General features: G+C 45.4%; 1 protein-coding gene across 1 annotated transcript; it reads left to right on the top strand.

Annotated features, from left to right (window-relative positions):
* The first annotated feature begins 2119 nt into the window (after nt 1–2119).
* Nucleotides 2120–6466, top strand: LOC125537094 (BTB/POZ and MATH domain-containing protein 5-like). The gene is made up of 4 exons (XM_048700390.1): nt 2120–2680; nt 4567–4942; nt 5028–5301; nt 6047–6466. The coding sequence occupies exons 1-4, from the start codon at nt 2235–2237 to the stop codon at nt 6229–6231; spliced, it is 1281 nt and encodes a 426-aa protein (XP_048556347.1). The 5' UTR covers nt 2120–2234; the 3' UTR covers nt 6232–6466.
* Nucleotides 6467–20894: the final 14428 nt, after the last annotated feature.

The raw sequence follows: 20894 nt of genomic DNA, 5'->3' as shown, positions 1-20894 counted from the left end.
GCAGAAAATCCCTGCCTTTTTATTAATTAACCGACAATCCATCTTTTTTGCATTTTACACAAACCCCCTGCCTTTTATACTAATCAACTCGTGGTCCATATTTAAGTCAGCCGAATCGTTTTAATAGAAAACCTTCTGACTTTTCGGTTAATCAATCTGCATTTTATCTAAAACAAAACTATACATATCTTTTAAACTGTAACTCTGATTCTAATATGTTATATATAAAATTTGATTAAAAAATATGTGAAATCTAAATATGATGTTATTTTTAGCTGTTAAATATTTCTAAAATATTATTTTTAGTGAAAACTTAATATATATATAGTGCACGATCTGTTTCTCTTTCGTACCAACGGCTATCCAATTGCAAATAAACACCCACTAAAATCAGATTGAGAGAGAAAAATATCGACAACCACGCATGCACACCTCTGAAAAACCTCGTGGGGAAAAACAACATATTTCTCATCTTATTCTGAGCGAGTGTGCGTGCGCGCGCAAGAGAGGGACGCCTTAGGACTGACCACATTCAAACCTGTTTCGTCGTGTGAGTACCAAGGCTACCGTCGGCAACACAAATGTGATGACATGTGAAAAAAAAGGACGTGGATCTAATAGGGTCTTGAGTCATGGTTATGGGGTTAAGAGCGTGTGTTATTTTCTCCCCCATTACAATGCACGGGCTCTTTTGCTAATATTTAATTTATTTATTTTGAACACAGAACAAACGCAAGCGCTCGCTCACCTCTGACGCACGAAGCATACACCCTACCTATTGATAGAGATGTGTAGTAAAGAACTAGAGATGTTCAAATGCACGTGCGCTTAAGTGAGCAAGCTTGATAAGACCAGTAAGACTTTCTATTCCTCTCATCCCTGGCGGCTGGAACACTAGCCGCCGTCAGGGGAGGCCGATCTTTCAACTCCGCTCTCCGGCAGCTCCCTTCCCCCCCCCCCGGTCGGCGACCTAGGTGGTCGGCAGTGAAGGGGGTCGCCGAATTCACTCATGTGGATCGCTTTTTCTCCCTTGTAGTCTAGGTTTTTAGGTTGTTCGTTGTCTTTGCTTCGACAACGACGATGGCAACGCTGAATAAAGATTCTTCGGATCCTTCCCGGATAAGGCCATCGGTCCTATGGTTGGGGATGGATTTGAAAATCAGTCTGTTAAAGTAAGGATGACGTGGCGGCGACATCCTCGTGGCGGACCTGTGTCCTCGGGCTCCGCCGTTGCGACGCCGTTTGCTCCTGAGTCGACGCGGAGCTTGGGAGGTAGTCTAGGAGCGGATGCAGATTATGGTCTGCATCGACGATATCTAGAAGAAGGAGCATGTGTTGGGCTCGTGGTTCGTGGATGGCAGGTAAGGTTTCCTCCTTCGGCGTTTTAGTCGTGGTGGGGTGCCAGATCTGAAATTCGATGACGTTTTCGAGGTGTTGTCTCGGTCTGGTTCGTTCAACGACAAGGGCTTCACTTTTGATGAGCCACCTTGGAGGTCCGCAAAGCAGCATATCAGCAAAGGGAGCCGCGCTGAGCTCGGGTGAGGAGGTGATTCATTATTCTTTGGTGGCTGCTGTGCTAATGCTGGAGGCAGGTGACGAGCGTTTGTGTCAAACTCAAAAATGTTTTGCTATTTTTTTAGTTTTGTCATGTCGGTCTTTACATCTTATCTACACCAATATAAAAAGACCCAAATGGGCAGATCCAAACTATCTCGACTGTCAAATCATGTTATCTAGCGGTTTAAATCGCTTCAATGTTGAGCATCAAACACGTTTAACGTTTTAATTACCCATTATTGTCATTGGTTATAAACATGTTTTGACTCAACATTATCCTTTGAAATCTGCCATGTAATTAATATCTTACCATTTTCACGAAAAAATAATTGATATTTTACCAAATACCAACATGCAACAGATATATTTTACCTAATATAACATGCAATTAATATCCTATCTAATATAAATGTGCATTGCACATACATTATTACTACTGACTTATAATTTATTCGTTATGATATAAATGAGACATATATTACCGTTTAAAAACTCGATAAACCAAAAATGCACAAACCGACCGAGCCGGAATGAATTCTTAGCTCCACGTCTCACCCGTGGATGGCACAGTCGTCCCACGAGCAGAACCAAAACAAAGACCCGTACGGCCAATCGGCCGAAAATTCCCCAGTCCTGGCCTCTTAGCCCCAACCCTAACCCTAGCCAATCGCATTCCCATGGACGACGACGCCGGCGACGCCTCGCCGCCGCCGGGACCTGCCCTCCTTGCTGCCACAGGCGCCCCGTCGTTGCGTGACATGGCGGCGTCCCCTACCAGCTCGCGCTCCGTGACGGAGACGGTGAACGGCTCCCACCGCTTCGTGATCCAGGGCTACTCCCTCGCCAAGGGGATGGGCGTCGGGAAGCACATCGCGAGCGAGACCTTCACCGTCGGGGGATACCAGTGGGCTATCTACTTCTACCCAGACGGGAAGAACCCGGAGGACAACTCGGCCTATGTTTCCGTCTTCATCGCGCTCGCTTCCGAGGGCACTGACGTCCGCGCTCTCTTTGAGCTCACGCTGCAGGACCAGAGCGGCAAGGGCAAGCACAAGGTCCACTCCCATTTCGATCGCTCGCTCGAGTCTGGGCCCTACACCCTCAAGTACCGAGGCTCCATGTGGTAAGCAGTCGCCTCTGAATAACCCTCCTGCTTTGGTTGAATTTGTTCTGGTATGAACTATGACACTGTCGTTGAATTGGCGTCCGTGGAGCTTTAGCTAGGACAGTTGAGCCTGTGATTCGATTGATGTTAGTGCTTGCATGCTGTGGGTAGTTGTCATGCTTTAGTCTAGGGATTCAACTTCAGGTGATGTCAGGATTATTAGGTGATAGCAAGGCAGCCATTTTTGGTGTTCTAGTACAGCCACGAGGATTATCCGCTACTTAATGTCTATTAGCTCAATCCAATGGCATGCTACTGTTTGAATTATCTGGTTTTGATCTGTTGAGTATGGTATGCATCAGTAGCTTTACAATTTTGATTTTTCATTCCTAATTTCTGGTGTAATATGTTGCTTTGCTGTGGCGCTATGCCCAACTATTGATCACAATGATGACAGTACACATTGTGGAAAACACTATAAAAGGTAGCCTGACTGTAATGCTTCGATTGATGAACTGCCCGTAGGGTAGAGGGGAATGAAGAGGCAGAGTTGGCTGGAAAGAAGAGACTTGAGATGCTTCAGAACTAGTTCATCTTTTTGCCTAATCTCAATAGTAGCACACACATCCTCTTGTATAAAAGGTTTATCCCTTAACATCTTATATCTAATAAGAAGAGGTAAATCCAACTTCTTGTGCTAGTGCCATCAGCCCATTACTATAGTTTTGTCACTGCAATGCTGTAGTCTAATAGTAAACTTATGCTTTTACTTTTACATGCTTTTATTGTAAAGCATAATGTCACTTGATTAGGTTGCTGACTGGATATTCTTGGGTTTACATACGTTGACAGATTGTTTGGTTGGTGAATTTGTTGCCATTTATAATATGTTTATTTGGTTGTGTTTAAGACGACATCTTCTGTTACTGGTGTAATTCCTTGGTGGACTGTATTGTGTGAAAGGCAATGTGTTTGGAATGACCCTTCTTTATACCATGGAACCGAACTGCTTTAATAGTCAATCTTGAGTACTTGTGTCCTTACAACATGTTATGATATTTATTCACCTATTCTTTTTGTTGAGTTTCACTTCATTTGAATAGTTGTATGTTGAAGTGTGCTTGTACAGTTTAGGACATCACGAAGTAACCTTTGGTTTAAATGAAAGAGCTGTTACCCCCAGTCTCATTTCCACGAAATCAGAGATTTCTGTTTGGTAACCGAAATGTTCTGGAAATAAAAACAAAGCAATAGCTCTTGCTTGACAGTGCCTTCAGGCCACTAGCATGATGAGCTCAGATTCTCAAGCCCATTAATACTTACATTCATATTCTTTCTGATTTGCTGCCAGCTCCTGTAGATATGCATTTCAGGCAAAAAACATAGGAGTTCCAAATGTTGGACCATAGTAATAATATAAACAATGATTAAAATTATATCACAGAACTGTACTTCTCATGGTGGTATGTCACTGGCGTTGGGAGGCTCAGGTCTTGTTTTTTAATCTTGACAACTGCAATAGTGTAGCTTTTCAGTTATTTTCATTCCCAAGTTCAAACTATAATTAGGAAAAAACTGTTTTTTTTTCTTTTTCTTTTAAATCTGCTTGCCAGTGGTATCTGGAAACTTTGGTGTCCTATGTTTTCCTTTTTGTTGATATGAAATATGAACCTTGGATGTGATGTAACTACCAACCCATGACATTTGTAGTTATAGGTGTGAATTCGTTAATACAAGTCTTTAATGAGAAATTAGATCTTAACCCACACTTTACTTCCTCATTTGATAATTTGCACTATCCTGTGGCAAATCATCAACCCCCTTGTAAAGTGTGCCAAATATCTAGATCCCCAGTCTTTAACAGCCTCGTCAGTCTGGGTTCTGATATTCATTCTTCATTTCAGGGGTTACAAACGGTTCTTTCGGCGAACTGCTCTTGAGACATCGGACTTTCTTAAAGATGATTGTTTGAGGATAAACTGCACTGTGGGTGTTGTGGTTTCAACTATTGATTACTCCGGACCACACTCCATTCAGGTTCCAGACTCTGATATTGGCTACCACTTCGGTTCTCTTTTGGACAGTAATGAAGGGGTTGATGTTATTCTTAATGTGAGTGGAGAGAGGTTTCATGCCCATAAGTTGGTGTTGGCTGCACGGTCTACTGTATTTAGATCCAAACTTTTTGACGATGAATCAGAAGGAGACAAGAACGAGGTTAATGAGAGTGAGGATCTGAAGGAGATTGTTCTTGATGATCTAGAGCCCAAGGTTTTCAAGGTGTGTATCTATTTTGTTTGTTATCAATGTCTTCCAGTATAACCTGGGAGCAAGTATACTTACAGTATGTGGATACTCCGTCCAGGCAATGCTTCATTTCATCTACAGAGATACCCTCGTTGATGATTATGAGTTGGATGCATCAAGCTCCATGGGCTCTATTTTTGATACTTTGGCGGCAAAGTTGTTGGCCGCAGCAGACAAGTATGACTTAGGAAGGTTAAGATTGCTATGTGAATCTTACTTGTGCAAAGGCATTTCTGTGGCCTCGGTTGCAAGTACTCTTGCATTGGCTGATAGTCACCATGCCATGGAGCTTAAAGCCGTTTGCCTAAAATTTGCTGCAGAAAATCTTTCAGGTACTTAAGCTTTTACATCAAATCTAACTTAAATTCATCACATGGTACAGTAGCATTCATCCATGAATTCATGTTTAGTCAAAAAACTTTCCTGGCAGTGGCATTCAAGTAATCATTTTGTGGATTTATATAAGTGCCATGCTCTGGTCCGTGGTCACTGATGGGGATTTTTCTTACGGAGCGTTTAAAGTATGAACAAAAAGTGGGGGGAATGATTACAAGCTATAAACAATTTCAGTGAGAGATGACATGTGCATGCTTTGAGTTTCTGGCGTTACATTTGTTTGACATGCAAGTAGAAGATAAGTACCTTGATGTTGTACTGTAGATGATGATTCTCATTGGTATAGTTGTATTGCTTTGCTTTCTGAGGTATAAATATGTTTGTGCTGCTTAGTTGCACTATCACGTTTCATGATTAGTAGAATTGCTGTTAAATATGATGCACTTGAATGTACTCCCTCTGATCCATAATAAGTGTCACAGTTTTGAACTAAGTTTGAACTAACCTTAGTTCAAAACTGTGACACTTATTTTGGATTGGAGGGAGTAGTTTTTCTAGATGTTAGACTATGTAGTTTGCTAACCAAGAATAATGCAATTAAATCAACTAGCAGTCTTTTTCAGCAATTTAGATCTGTTACTGGCTTGGAAATTAATGCTTCATATACATGGTTGCTTTCTTGGCGCAGTTAATAAGTTTATAAAGCTGCATAACATTCTAGATACCCTTATGTCTCTGCAGCTGTGATCCGGACTGACGGGTTCGATTGCCTCAAGGATAATTGCCCATCACTTCAGTCGGAGATACTGAGAACTGTTGCTGGGTGTGAGGAGCCGTGCAGTAGTGGCGGGAAAAGCCAGAGTGTATGGGGACAGCTTTCGGACGGTGGCGACACTAGTGGCCGTAGGGTGAGGCCAAGAATCTGAGGCCACCCCGAACTCTGCCCTGGCTCGGAGGCTCTTGTGTAGATCGGGCAACAATTTGTGCTGTATGTTGTGAAAACAGTTTAACTAGGTGTGACTCATGCCATCTTATCGCGCTCTTTTTTACACTTCAATTCATGTTCATATGTTGTTAATAGCTATTTGATTGTTTGATCTTGGAACCTTTGCCTACTTGCTGTGCTAATTGATAATAATATGGGCACGACCTTGGATGCGCCGATGTTTTGTCCTGATCTTTTACATGCAAAACTCCTCCAAGATCCACCGATAAAATAACACTCCTAATTAGGGCGACGACGACCAATGGACAATCCCAGAAACCTCCTGCCAAAGTAGATGTAAACAACATGCAATCTATCGAGAACTATGGATCTTGAGTCAAGTGCAACTTTTAATGCAGAAAATTCACATAAAATAAATAACAGTCAACTGCAACTTTTAGTGCAAAAATTTTCACATAAAATAATTAACAATGACACGCAAAGAATGCCGCTTAATATTGGGTACACATGTTGTCTAACCTGTTGAAAACATAACCTCCACTCATAATACTCACGTATACTGCATATATAAAAGCAACGATACAAAACGCCATCAGAAAGAGATATTTTAATATCTTTTCAGTTTTGTTATGTCAATCTTTACATGACTTGTACTTTGTTCTTTATAATATGAATGAGACAGGTAAAAAAAAGAATCAGGCACGCAAGCCCACCACATGTACATGTACGCGTGAAGATCTCCTAGTATTTCCTTCAAATCCAACCACTTGTCCAACACGTCATCTCTCTCCTAGTCCTAGTACAATTTCATTAGGAAAACGATCAATTTCAACCGACTGATTATGTCCTTGCGTAAACCGCTCGTTACATACGCCACGCGTCCCCTTGGGACTGGCCCATCGCCCACCCTTTCCTTGACTCAAGCAAACCACCCATTCATTTCCTTATCCTTTCCTTAAAACGCGAGCCTCTTCTTCTCCATCGCTTTTCCTCTCGTGCTGACTCTAGCCATGACCATGAATCTTTTTCTCTACTGCCGCCGCTGCTACTGCTGTGAGGGATAGACACTCGCGGTGGCTGGGGGCGTCGAGCTGTAGATGGGTTGCCGCGCGTTGCAAGCGGTTTCACCTATGCTGCAAGGCGGAGCTCGGGGCGGCGAGTCGGGGGTCATGGGCAGCTCCTGTGACGGCGGCGATGCTGTGTGCTATGACGATCTGGTGCAAGCGGCGTCGCAGATGCAATGACGGTGTTGACGTGCTGCGGGGCCGCAAGGGTGTAACACCCACGATGCGGCTATATCTTCCACGTGTCGAGGCACGACTTAGAGGCATAACCGCATAGTGGTTTAGTCGCAAGAGGGGTAATCTTCACGCAATCCCATGCAATAAACAAGAAAGGGATAAAGAGAGTTGGCTTACACTCGCCACGTCACACAATACATAAACAATTCATACATCAACCAAAATACACACATAGACCGACTACGGTCAAATCCAAATGAAAAGGAAGATAAACCCCAAATGTTAGATCCCCGATCGTTCCAACTGGGCACCACTATTGATCATCAGGAAACGACACATATTAACGACCAATGTCCTCGTCGAACTCCCACTTGAGTTCGGTAGCATCATCTGCACTGGTATCATCGGCACCTGCAACTGTTGGGAAGTATCCGTGAGTCACGAGGACTCAGCAATCTCACGCCCGCGAGATCAAGACTATTTAAGCTCATGGATAGGGTAAGGTAATGAGGTGGAGCTGCAGCAAGCGCTAAGCAAATATGGTGGCTGACATACGCAAATAAGAGTAATATGAGAAGCTACGCAACGGTCGTGAAGTTAGAGGTAATCAAGAAGTGATCCTGAAACTATCTGTGTTCAAACATAACCCAAACCGTGTTCACTTCCCGGACTCCGCCGAAAAGAGACCATCACGGCTACACACGCGGTTGACTCATTTTAGTTAAGTCAAGTGTCAAGTTCTCTACAACCGGATATTAACAAATTCCCATCTGCCACATAACCGCGGGCACGGCTCTCGAAAGTTTATACCCTGTAGGGGTGTCCCAACTTAGCCCACTACAAGCTCTCATGATCAACGAAGGATATTGCTTCTCCCGGAAAGACCCGGTCAGTCTCGGAATCCCGGTTACAAGACATTTCGACAATGGTAAAATAAGACCAGCAAAGCCGCCCGAATGTGCCTACAAATCCCGATAGGAGCTGCACATATCTCGTTCTCAGGGCACACTGGATAGGTCAAGCTACGAGTAAAACCAACCCTCAAGTTTCCCCGAGGTGGCCCCGCAGGTTGCCCGGTTTGGACCAACACTCAGAGGTGCACTACCTCAAGGGGGGGGGGTTAAAATAAAGATGACCCTCGGGCCTGTAGAACCCAATGGAAAGTTATAGGTTGTTAGGCAAATGCAAAACCAAGGTTGGGCCTTGCTGAAGGAGTTTTATTCAAGGCGAACTGTCAAGGGGGTCCCATAACCCCAACCGCGCGAGGAATGCAAAATCAAGGAGCATAACATCGGTATGACGGAAACTAAGGCGGCAAGAGTGGAACAAAATACCAGGCAAAAGGCCGAGCCTTCCATCCTTTACCAAGTATATAGATGCATTAATTAAAATAAGAGATATTGTGATATCCCAACATAACCATGTTCCAATATGGAACAAACTTCAACTTCACCTGCAACTAACAACGCTATAAGAGGGGCAGACTCAGGCATAGCCTAGTGGTGGGAAGAGACTGATGCCTTCCCACCCACCCAGGTTTAAGGCATGGTACTTGCAATTTGGGTTTTTTGCACCATTTATACTGTAGGGGGTTCCCTTACAGTCTTTCTGTCAAAAAAAACAACGCTATAAGAGGGGCTGAGCAAAAGTGGTAACATAGCCAAACAACGGTTTGCTAGGAAGGTGGGTTAGAGGCTTGACATGGTAATATGGGAGGCATGATATAACAAGTGGTAGGTAGCGTGACATAGCGATAGAACGAACAAGTAGCAAGCAAAGATAGAAGTGATATCGAGGGTATGGTCATCTTGCCTGCAAAGTTCTCTGAGTAGTTGAAAGCTCGATCCTCGTTAGCGTACTCAACAGGTTCCTCATTCACGTACTCATCTCCCGGCTCTACCAAAAGCAAGAACACAAGCAACAGAACACAATCAATCACGGTGCAATGCACAAGCAACATGATGCAAGACATGACATGGAATGCAAAGGTATGATGTGCAATGCATATGCGTACTCCGGAAGGGAAAGGATGCAAGGCATCAACTTGTCAGAACAAGTATGCCGCTGGAAAGATGAGGTGATTTCGGTCGAAATCAATATAAGGATCACCGGAAATGGATGCACGGTTCGCAAAAGACAAGCAATACAAGAATGATGCAAATATGCGATTAACAACATCATAGCACTTAGAATGCAACAAGAAACTATGCTACAACACTCCAACATAGCAACAAAGCATATGAACATAAAGTACATATGAAGCTTATCAAAACATGAACACTAAGCTCCTTCTAGTTCTCCCTAGAACAAGCTCAAAATAGCATGGCAAAAATGCAAATGATATCAGCTTCACAAACTTGGAGAAAATACTAAACATGACAAAACAGCATCAGGAAGCAATGTTTAGAACAAGAAAACAACATGCTACAAGAATATAACATGGCAAACAAAGGCATTACATGCTAGTACTAAACACATAGAATAAATACCCCTTACTGAACTTTAACCAAAGAGGCATGGAAAATGATGTGGCACCCATGCAAACATGGCAATTTATGTTATCAGTTTTAGACTTAGAAGAAAAACAGAGCATGGCATAAACAGATTCATGATAGCAACTTTGCGAGCTCAAATCACTCACCACAAGGCACTACATGGCATGGAAAGGTAACCAACATGAATTATACTTATTCAAGAAGCTAAACATGCCAAGAGCAAGTTCATATGATACATGCATCACTAGCAACACACATGGCAATATTGAATATCATGTTAACACTCTGCCAGGAACAATATTTAGCAAAAGTAGAGCAAGACAATGACATGCTAGAGTACTCCATAATTGCAACTAGAGGCATGAATGGATAGAGAAATACCACATATACAAAACATGCTTCCTGAAATACCTCAAAATGTGCATGGATCTCATGGTAGCAACAAGTTTACATGGCATCAAAATGTGACAGGAAAAGGACTTAGCAAAACTACTAAGTGTCTGAAAACAGCAACATTATGAAGCCTACTTTGCATGCTAGTGCTAGTCACCACATAGATCACAAAAATACAATACTTGCACATATGTAAATATGGCATGATGGATTGCGTAAAACATGTAGACATAATGCTCATAGGATGCACACGTAAAATGCAACGAAAATGACAAATCATCAAGTTCTGTTAACAGACAACAGTTAACATCATATAGCACTTTTCCAACGAGGATAATGGCATCAATATGGACAGTAACATACATGCAAATGCCACTAACATGAAGAGTATCACGAGACGAACATTTTGATATATCATAGTCATGAAACAGAGCTAAGGTCATGGAGATATGGCATGTCAAAGAGAGCATCACAATGTTACAGATCTGGGACTTAGAAAATATACCCCTTGCGGATCGGATCTAGGGTTTTGGGGCACGTATCCCAAGGCGGCTAGAGTCGTTCGCCAGAGTAGGAGGAGGCGGCCGTCGGAGATGAGGAGGCGTCGCCGGAGTGCGGTGGTCGCCGGAGAGGAGCCCGGCGGGGCGGCGCCGACGACGCGGGGCGGCGCCGGGGAAGACTCGGGGCGGCGGCGGCGGAGCGTGGCGTGGAGGTGGTGGCGCATGGTGGTGGTCGGCGGCGGAGACGGGCACGGGAGGAGGCGGCGGGACCGGGCGGCGCGGTGGAGTGATGGGCCAGCGGGGGCCAACTGCGGGCTGAGCGGGCCGACGCGGCGGGCGACGGTGGCATGCCACGTGGCGCCCTCCGATTGGCGCGGGCACGGCGGTGATTTCGTCCGGCGAAGGTCGGACGTGTCCGGTGGCGGCGGGGGAGGATTTTTAGGGTTTCAACTGCGAAATTTCGGGAGAGAGGCACATATTTATAGGTAGAGGGAGCTAGGAGTGTCCAAATGAGGTGCGGTTTTCGCCCACACGATCATGATCCAACAACGGAGAGCATGGAGGGGGTTTAGATGGGCTAGTGGGCTGTTTTGGAGGGGTGTTGGGCTGCAACAAGAGAGGGGCTTCTACGGTTACCCGGTTAACCGTTGGGGCATCAAACGACCTCCAAATGGAACGAAATTTGACAGGAGGCCTACCGGTGATGTACCAAGGTCACTTGACAAATATCGACCCATTCCGAGAAAGTTTTTATCCCACTCACGAAACGAGATTTGAGGGGTGCAACGGGTGCATGCAGGAGTGTTGGATTGCGAAACGGACAACGGGGAAAATGACCGGATGCATGAGACGAACACGAATGCAAAGGAGATGCACATGATGACATGATATGAAATGCATGACATGAACAAAATGCAAAACGAAGACAAAAACCCAACCTCAAAGGGAATATCATATCACATAGCCAGAAATGGTAAGAGTCGGAGTTACAAATATGAAAAGTTACATCCGGGGTGCTACAACACTCCACCACTACAAGAGGATCTCGTCCCGAGATTTAGGACTGAAAGAACTCCCGATATTCAGAACGGAGGCGGTCCTCGCGTTCCTAGGTGGCTTCTCGGTCGGAATGGTGTGACCACTTCACTTTCAGGAATTTGATTGACTTGTTGCGAATCTTGCGCTCGGTTTCTTCAAGAATGGCAACATGATGCTCATGATAAGACAAATCTGCTTGGAGATCAATCTCTTTGAAGTTGATAGTGCGCTCGGGGGTCTTGAAGCACTTGCGAAGCTGTGACATGTGAAACACATCGTGCACATTTGCGAAGTTGGACGGAAGCTCAAGTTGATAGGCAAGGTCGCCTCTTTTGCCAATGATCTTGAAAGGATCTACATATCTAGGGGCAAGCTTCCCTTTGATACCGGAGCGACGACTGCCTTTCATTGGAGAGATGCGGAGGTAGACATGGTGTCTGATCTTGAAAGCCAAGTCACGGTGCTTGCTATCATAGTAACTCTTCTGGCGTGATTGCGCGACTTTGAGATTTTCATGGATGACTTTACACATTTCTTCAGCTTCTATGATCAAGTCGTTGCCAAGAAGTTGGCGTTCACCAGTCTCAGACCAATTGAGAGGGGTATGGCACTTTCTGCCATATAGAATTTTGAATGGGGCCTTGCCCGAACTTGCTTGGAAACTGTTGTTGTAGGTGAACTCGGCATATGGAAGACAATCTTCCCACTTCATACCGAAAGAGATGACACAAGCCCTGAGCATGTCTTCGAGAATTTGATTGAATCGCTCGACTTGCACACTTATTTGAGAATGGAAAGTTGTGCTGAAGTGAATGTTTTTACCCATGGCCTTCTGGAAGGAGTCCCAGAACTTGGAAATGAAAATTCTTCTGTGATCTGAAGATATCAACTAAGGAATACCGTGCAACAAGACAATTCTAGAGGTGTATAGCTCTGCCAACTGAGTTGCTGTGATAGATTCTTTGATTGGAAGGAAATGAGCCACTTTTGTAAGCTTGTCAATGACAATGAAGATAGCATCATTCCCACGCTCGGACTTGGGAAATCCAGTAATGAAGTCCATTTCAATATGGTCAAACTTCCATTCTGGAATAGCAAGAGGTTGGAGGAGACCCGCTGGTCGTTGGTGTTCTGCTTTCACCGTTCAACAGACATCACATTCATTCATGAATTGAGCAATCTCTCACTTCATTCGAGTCCACCAATACGACTGCTTGAGGTCATGGTACATCTTCGAACTGCCTGGATGAATGGACAGAAGAGAATTGTGCGCTTCGTTCATTATGACCTTCCTTAGATCACCTTTAGGAACCACAATCCGGTCCTCGAAGAATAAAGTGTCTTTGTCATCAATGCGATAGCACTTGTATTTGGGTTGGCTCTTGGCGATACCATGTTTCACTCCCTTCACCATGGTATCAAGGAGTTGTGCCTCATGAATTTGGTCTTCCAAAGTAGGAGTGACTTGAAGGTTGGCAAGAAAACCTTGAGGAACAACTTGGAGGTTGAGCTTGTGGAAAGCTTCACAAAGATCTGGTTGGAATGGCTTGAGAATTAAGCTGTTGCAATAATCCTTTCTGCTCAAAGCATCTGCAATCACATTGGCCTTGCCTGGAGTATATTCAATACTTGGATTGTACTCTTGAATCATTTCAACCCAACGAGTTTGCCTGAGGTTGAGGTTGGGTTGAGTAAATATATACTTGAGGCTCTTCTGATTTGTGAAAATGTCCAATTTCCTTCCTAACAAGAGATGTCTCCATGTTATTAATGCATGTATAACTGTCGCCAACTCAAGATCGTGAGTGGGGTAGTTCCTTTCGTTTGGCTTCAACTGATGAGAGGTATAAGCCACAACTTTCTCTTGGGGAACACAGTAATTTCAAAAAAATTCCTATGCACACGCAAGATCCATCTAGGTGATGCATAGCAACGAGAGGGGAGAGTGTTGTCCATGTACCCTCGTAGACCGTAAGCGGAAGCATTATGACAACACGGTTGATGTAGTCGTACGTCTTCACGATCTGACCGATCCTAGCACCGAAGGTAGGACACCTCCGCAATCTGCACACATTCAGCTCGGTGACGTCCCACGAACTCTAGATCCAGCTGAGTGTCGGGGGAGAGCTTCGTCACCACGACGGCGTGATGACGGTGATGATGAAGTTACCGACGCAGGGCTTCTCCTAAGCACTACAATGATATGACCGAGGTGGAAATCTGTGGAGGGGGGCACCGCACACAGCTAAGAGATCAACTTGTGTGTTCCAGGGTGCCCCCTCCCCACCTATATAAAGGAGGGAGAGGGGAGGCCGGCCGGCCTCTCTAGGCGCTCCAAGGGGGAGGAGTCCTCCTCCTAGTAGGAGTAGGACTTCCCCCTTTCCTGGTCCAACTAGGAAAAGAAGGAAGAGGAAGAAGGAGAAAGGAAAGGGGGGCCGCCCCCACCCAATTTGGATTGGGATGGGGGGGGGCGCCCCTTCCTAGGCTGCCTTCTCTTCTCTCTCACTAAGGCCCATTAAGGCCCATATGCTCCCTGGGGGGTTCCGGTAACCCCTCGGTACTCCGGTAAATGCCTGAACTCATCCGGAACCATTCCGATGTCCAAACATAGCCTTCCAATATATTGATCTTTATGTATCGACCATTCTGAGACTCCTTGTCATGTCCGTGATCATATTCAGGACTCCGAACTACCTTCGGTACATCAAAACACATAAACTCATAATACCGATCGTCACCGAACGTTAAGCGTGCGGACCCTACTGGTTCGAGAACTATGTAGACATGACCGAGACTCATCTTCGGTCAATAACCAATAGTGCAACCTGGATGCTCATATTGGTTCCTACATATTCTACGAAGATCTTTATCGGTCAAACCGCATAACAACATACATTGTTCCCTTTGTCATCGGTATGTTACTTGCCCGAGATTCGATCGTCGGTATCTCAATACCTAGTTCAATCTCGTCACCGGAAAGTCTCTTTACTCGTTCCGTAATGCAACATCCCGTAACTAAGCCATTAGTCACATTTCTTGCAAGGCTTATAGTGATGTGTATTACCGAGAGGGCCCAAAGATACCTCTCTGATACACGGAGTGAAAAATCCTAATCTCGATCTATGCCAACTCAACAAACACCATTGGAGACACCTGTAGAGCATCTTTATAGTCACCCAGTTACGTTGTGACGTTTGATATCACACTAAGTGTTCCTCCGGTATTCAGGAGTTGCATAATCTCATAGTCATAGGAACATGTATAAGTTATGGAGAAAGCAATAGCAATAAACTAAATGATCAAAGTGCTAATCTAACGGATGGGTCAAGTCAATCACATCGTACTCTAATGATATGATCCCGTTCATCAAATGACAACTCTTTGTCCATGGCAAGGAAACTTAACCATCTTTGATTAACGAGCTAGTCAAGTAGAGGCATACTAGTGACACTCTGTTTGTCTATGTATTCACACATGTAATAAGTTTCCGGTTAATACAATTCTAGCATGAATAATAAACATTTATCATGATATAAGGAAATATAAATAAAAACATTATTATTGCCTCTAGGGCATATTTTCTTCAGTCTCCCACTTGCACTAGAGTCAATAATCTAGATTACATTGTAATGATTCTAACACCCATGGAGTCTTGGTGCTGATCATGTTTTGCTCGTGAGAGGCTCTTAGTCAACGAGTCTGCAACATTATGATCCGTATGTATCTTGCAAATCTCTATGTCTCCCTTTTTGACTTGATCGTGGATGGAATTGAAGCGTCTCTTGATGTGCTTGGTTCTCTTGTAAAATCTGGATTCCTTTGCCAAGGCAATTGCACCAGTATTGTCACAAAAGATTTTCATTGGACCCGATGCACTAGGTATGACACCTAGATCGGATATGAACTTCTTCATCCAGACTCCTTCATTTGCTGCTTCCGAAGCAGCAATGTACTCCACTTCACACTTAGATCCCGCCACGACGCTCTGCTTGGAACTACACCAACTGACAACTCCACCATTTAATAAAAATACGTATCCAGTTTGTGACTTAGAGTCATCCGGATCAGTGTCAAACCTTGCATCGACGTAACCGTTTACGACGAGCTCTTTGTCACCTCCATAAATGAGAAACATATCCTTAGTACTTTTCAGGTATTTCAGGATGTTCTTGACCACTGTCCAGTGATCCACTCCTGGATTACTTTGGTACCTCCCTGCTAAACTAATAGCAAGGCACACATCAGGTCTGGTACACAACATTGCATACATGATAGAACCTATGGCTGAAGCATTGGGAATGACTTTCATTTTCTCTCTGTCTTCTGCAGTGGTCGGGCATTGAGTCTGACTCAACTTCACACCTTGTAACATAGGCAAGAACTCTTTCTTTGCTTGATCCATTTTGAACTTCTTCAAAACTTTATCAAGGTATGTGCTTTGTGAAAGTCCAATTAAGCGTCTTGATCTATCTCTATAGATCTTGATGCCCAATATATAAGCAGCTTCACCGAGGTCTTTCATTGAAAAATTCTTATTCAAGTATCCTTTTATGCTATTCAGAAATTCAGTATCATTTCCGATCAGCAATATGTCATCCACATATAATACCAGAAATGCTACAGAGCTCCCACTCACTTTCTTGTAAATACAGACTTCTCCAAAAGTCTGTATAAAACCATATGCTTTGATCACACTATCAAAGCGTATATTCCAACTCCGAGAGGCTTGCACCAGTCCATAAATGGATCGCTGGAGATTGCACACTTTGTTAGCACCTTTTGGATCGACAAAACCTTTTGGTTGCATCATATACAACTCTTCTTTAAGATATCCACTAAGGAATACAATTTTGACATCCATTTGCCAAATTTCATAATCATAAAATGCGGCAATTGCTAACATGATTCGGACGAACTTAAGCATCACTACGGGTGAGAAGGTCTCATCGTAGTCAACTCCTTGAACTTGTCGAAAACCTTTTGCAACAAGTCGAGCTTTGTAGACAGTAACATTACCGTCAGCGTCAGTCTTCTTCTTGAAGATCCATTTATTCTCTATGGCCTGCCGATCATCGGGCAAGTCAACCAAAGTCCACACTTTGTTCTCATACGTGGACCCCATCTCAGATTTCATGGCCTCAAGCCATTTTGTGGAATTTGGGCTCATCATCGCTTCCTCATAGTTTGTAGGTTCGTCATGGTCAAGTAATGAAAGAACATGCGGTGCCCCCATGTTTGGTTTTGGTAATTGATGACAATCTCTATGGACTAATGGTTGCCTTGAGTTATATTTGAAGGTTTTTGTCCATAGGCTTTTCTTGGAGTACATGTGTTGGTTCCAAGGAGAGTTTGTGTCGACCAAGGTGCTATTCAAGGAATTACCTAAAGATTGGTCTTGTGAGAGGTTGATCAAGACTAAGTCAAAGAGTGAATCAAGTTGACCAACCCACAAAGCATAGAAGATGTACCGAGAGGGATCAAGTGATCCCATGGTATGGTAAGCATTGTCAATTACGCTTTGTGTACTAACCCATGGTCTTCGTGAGGGTTCTTTGTGGGGTTAGGTTGCGGTGTGCAAGTTCAAGTGGAGCATCACGAAGAGATCAAATGCTTGAAGCTTGCTGTCCTTTGTGGTGACAATGGACTTGTGAAGATGTGCGGAAGAGTGGTTCACCCATAGTGGAGTATGGGGGAGCAATCAACTAGTCTTCATCAAGTCAACACAATCAAGAAAGGTTGCGGTGTGCAAGTTCAAGTGGAGCATCACGAAGAGATCAAATGCTTGAAGCTTGCCATCCTTTGTGGTGACAATGGACTTGTGAAGATGTGCGGAAGAGTGGCTCACCCATAGTGGAGTATGGGGGAGCAATCAACTAGTCTTCATCGAGTCAACCCAATCAAGAAAGGTGGTCCAACTTGAGGGAGTCAAGATCGTCATCATCTAGCTCAAGTGGACCATGTGCAAGGCAAAGGTTTGCCCTTGATAGGTTTTCTATTTTACCGGTCTCATGATGGTAGTTGGGAGACCGGGTTATAGGATCGATTGCCATACTATCAAGGGGGGCTCTCAATGAGTAGCTTGATCGTATCGTTCGTTGAGAGCTCAAACCATTGCTTCCTTGCATCATCTTTCTTGGTTCTTGTTTGGTTCTCTTTGTGAGTCTTAGAGCTTATGGTCATCTTGTTTACAAGCTTGAGTTCATCGAAAACAGAGTTCACTTGCATCTTCTATGATGTTTTCGATGTTGGAGGTTTTGCCGGTTCTTCTCGGTTGGAGGTTTCACTCCTCTTTTTGTTAGGCATACCCCCTGCCTCTTCTTACTATAACCAGTCGCTGTTTTGATGCTTCTCGTCGTCCTGTTTCCAACAAGCTTGAGTTTGCTCAATTCGGAGCTCATATACAGAAGTTATGGCAGTTCTTGTTTTCTTTAGTGTGGTTTTTGTCAGGGTCCCAGCGGTAGTACCGTGGTACCCAGCGGTAGTACCGCTGAGGGGTCTCAAGCGGCAGTACCGCTCCGCAGCGGTAGTACCGGCGGTGACTCCGCAGCAGTACTACCGCTGGCTTACCAGGTCCCTACCGCGTCGATTCGAGGGGTCTTTTTCTGTGTCGGATTGTGCGGTACCTTGCTGCGGCAGTAGTGCGGCAGTAACGCTCCTTAGCGGTAGTACCGCCCTTCCTCCGCGGTAGTACCACCCGGTTCCCTCTTTCCCTTTCCCCTTCGTTCTGCGCGGCAGTACCGTCGAAGGGAGCGGTAGTACCGCTTAACCCAGCGATAGAACCGCTGTCTCCTGCGGTACTACCGCCCCAAGGTTCATGTTTTGTTGCTCCTTTTCCATGTTTCTTCTTCCTGAGCGGTAGTACCGCTCATGGAGCGGTAGTACCGCTCGTGTGCGGGCTGAGCACATAACGGTTGGATTTTCCCCCTCATATAAAATGGGGTCTTCTTCCCCAATGAACCTTATCCTTTGAGCTCGTGTTCTTCCCCATTGTTGACCTTCTTCGAGCTTGCTAACTCTCAATCCCTCCATGGTTTCTTGCTAGTTGTTGAGGGAAAAGAGAGAGGAGATCTAGATCCACATTTCCACCAATCACTTTCTCCTCTATGTGAGGGGAACCCCTTGGATCTAGATCTTGTAGTTCTTTGTGTTCTCTTTCTTGTTGTTCCTCTCATTTTCCTCCCTAGCATTAGTTGCTTCGGTGGGATTTGAGAGAGAAGGACTTGGGCACTCCGTGTGCCCTTGCCATTGCATTTGGTGCATCGGTTTGAGTTCTCCACGGTGATACATGGAAGTTACAAGTTGAGAAGCTCATTACTCTTGGGTGCTTGGTACCCTTGAGCTTGTTCCTCTTGGGTGCTTGGTACCCTTGAGCTTGTTCCTCTTGGGTGCTTGGGCGCCCTAGACGGTTGTTGGTGTTTGGAGCTCAATCATTGTGGTGTAAAGCTCCGGGCAAGCGTCGGGGTCTCCAACTAGGTTGTGGAGATCGCCCCGAGCAATTTGACGGGTTTCAGTGACCGCCCCCAAGGGTTGCCAAAGTGTACGGGTTCGGTGACCGCCCCCAAGGTGTAACACCCCGGATATGACTTTCCCAATTTGTACTCCAACTCTTGCCGTTTCCGGCGTTAAGTTATTTTATTTTTCTCGGGTTTGGTTTTTTGTCTCTGTGTGTTGTTGTCGTTTTCATGCATCTCATATCATGTCATCATGTGCATTGCATTTGCATACGTGTTCATCTCATGCATTTGAGCATTTTCCCCGTTGTCCGTTTTGCATTCCGGCGCTTCGTTCTCCTCCGGTGGTCATTTCTACCTTTCTTTCGTGTGTGGGGATTAGACATTTCTGGATTGGACCGAGACTTGCCAAGCGGCCTTGGTTTACTACCGGTAGACCGCCTGTCAAGTTTCGTACCATTTGGACTTCGTTTGATACTCCAACGGTTAACCGAGGGACCGATAAGGCCTCGTGTGTGTTGCAGCCCAACACCCCTCCAAGTTGGCCCAAAACCCACCAAAACCCTCTCCATCATCTATAGCGTTCGATCACGATCGCGTGGCCGAAAACCGCACTCCATTTGGAGCCTCGTAGCTCCTTCTATGTATAAATAGGCCTTCCCCGTCCAAATCGGGAATCAAATCCTCCCCTAACCCTAGTCTCCCCTTCCTCCGCGCGCCGGACACGTCCGCCCGGCGCCGGACGCGTCTGCGCCGCCACCGCCGCCCAATCACGCGCCGCCACTTGTCCTCCCCGCGCCTCCCAGCCGCACGGCCCGCCAGGCCCATCGCGGGCCCCCGCAAGCCCGTCCCACCGCCGCCACCGCACGGGCGCCACCACCCGCGGTCGCCCGACCGCACCAACGCCGCGCCGCCGCGCCGGCCTCCCGCTCCGCCACGAGCCTCCGCCGACCGGAGCCAAGTCCGGCGCCGCAAGCCGCCGCCCCGCCACTCCCCGCCCAGCGCCGCCCCACTCCGACGCCCTCCGTCCTCTCCTCGCCGACGCCAAGTCCAGCTCCGGCCAGATCCGGCGACACCAACTCCGGCGCCCCCAGGAACAGCTCCGGCGATCTCCTCGGTTCGCGGACCGATCTGATCTGGAACCGGACAAACTCTAGATCCAGATCTCAGGGTTGACTTTTGCCCGAAACCCTAATCATTTTGCATATTTCATCGTGCTATAACTCTGCATCCGTAGCTCCGTTTTGGGCATATAGTATATCAAAATGTTCATCTCAGAGAGTACATCATTTCATCTCATTGCATCATTTTCATTTGAGTTCATCTTGATGCCCGAAATGCTGTTAGAAGAGGGCTACTTGAGATAATTGCCAGATCTGCTGCTCCATTTAGAGATTTGTCATTTTTGCCATGATTAATGTGTGCATGATATGCCCATGAGCTCTACATATGTTTTGTTAAGGGTTTTGCCATCTTTCCAGAGGTGCAACCCATGTATTTTTGTGATGTGTGTGGTGACTAGAAC

The sequence above is a fragment of the Triticum urartu genome, chromosome 2 (genome assembly GCF_003073215.2).
Source record: "Triticum urartu cultivar G1812 chromosome 2, Tu2.1, whole genome shotgun sequence".
In the NCBI taxonomy this organism is placed as follows: Eukaryota; Viridiplantae; Streptophyta; class Magnoliopsida; order Poales; family Poaceae; genus Triticum; species Triticum urartu.
Note: the sequence above shows the minus strand (reverse complement) of the source record. Positions and strands in the feature narration are given on the sequence as shown.

Coding starts and splice junctions, on each gene's coding strand:
- LOC125537094 (XM_048700390.1), top strand. CDS start 2,235: ATGGACGACGACGCCGGCGACGCCTCGCCGCCGCCGGGACCTGCCCTC. Junction 2,681..4,566: donor AAGTACCGAGGCTCCATGTG/GTAAGCAGTCGC, acceptor TCTTCATTTCAG/GGGTTACAAACGGTTCTTTC. Junction 5,302..6,046: donor TGCTGCAGAAAATCTTTCAG/GTACTTAAGCTT, acceptor ATGTCTCTGCAG/CTGTGATCCGGACTGACGGG.